General features: G+C 49.0%; 1 protein-coding gene across 1 annotated transcript; it reads right to left on the reverse strand.

The window, feature by feature from the left end:
* Positions 1-4: 4 nt before the first annotated feature.
* Positions 5-871, reverse strand: LOC111875227 (baculoviral IAP repeat-containing protein 3-like; the record flags this gene model as incomplete). The annotated part of the gene is made up of 2 exons (XM_023871283.2): positions 145-871; positions 5-61 (listed from the first exon to the last, which is right to left on the reverse strand). Coding segments are annotated over exons 1-2 (607 nt in total), but the record flags the coding sequence as incomplete, so codon positions are not given.
* Between the last annotated feature and the right edge of the window lie 11 nt (positions 872-882).

The raw sequence follows: 882 nt of genomic DNA on the forward strand, positions 1-882 counted from the left end.
ATGCCATGTTTCTGCAGTTCCTCTGGTGTCAACAGGTTGTGGTTCAAGCCACTGCTCACCGCTGCAACATATTTCTCAGGCTGTATCCAGTTCCAGGCTCAAACTGTAGAATAGCAGGTCATGCATGCAAGCAAGATAACTCACCTCTCTCGGGGCCAGAATTCGGTCTGAACTCCAGGTATGGCCCACAGACATCATAGCTACGACTTGCTTCTTGAGCTGATGGCCCCTCAGGCAGGCCATCCTGACTGATGGAAATGTTTCCAACTTGCAAACCTCTGACGAACCCACAGGATGGGGCCCAACGTTGATGGTTCCTGAAGGGATCATCCCCTTCTTCCCAGTGCCCCACCTCAACCCCACAGAACACACATCGCACCACATCACCCTGGTTTATGTAGTAAAACCCAGCAGCCGCCAGGCGATTCGGGTCCATAAAGGGCACCACCCATCTCTCATATGTCTTCCGACGGTCAGACTCACGCTTCATGTTCAGCATTGGCCAGTAATTGGTGGGCCGCTGTACTGGTACAATGGGGCTCAAAGGAAGTGGTGGGCAGGCAGACGAGGCAGTGGAACTGACAGGCGTGCGGTCATTTGTTGGGGCATCCACATTGTCCATGGAGGATTTAAGGTGTGTGCTCGTGTTTTCAACAGGCAATGAGAGAGTTGTGCTAGTACCATTGGGAGCCATAATATAGAGGGGCAATTACAAAGGAAACTGACGTTAAGTGGCCCAGAATGCTTCTCTTATTTTCTGGTCACGTAAAACACCTTCGTGCGTTTTTCTTTTAAAATGTTCTTATATTCTTCAGTCCCGGAAAACAATGAGATGCTGGTTCTGAAATGAAGAAATGTAAAATGAAACTGAATATCCTTAAT

The sequence above is a fragment of the Cryptotermes secundus genome, unplaced genomic scaffold (assembly GCF_002891405.2).
Source record: "Cryptotermes secundus unplaced genomic scaffold, Csec_1.0 C38279503, whole genome shotgun sequence".
NCBI classification, from domain to species: Eukaryota; Metazoa; Arthropoda; class Insecta; order Blattodea; family Kalotermitidae; genus Cryptotermes; species Cryptotermes secundus.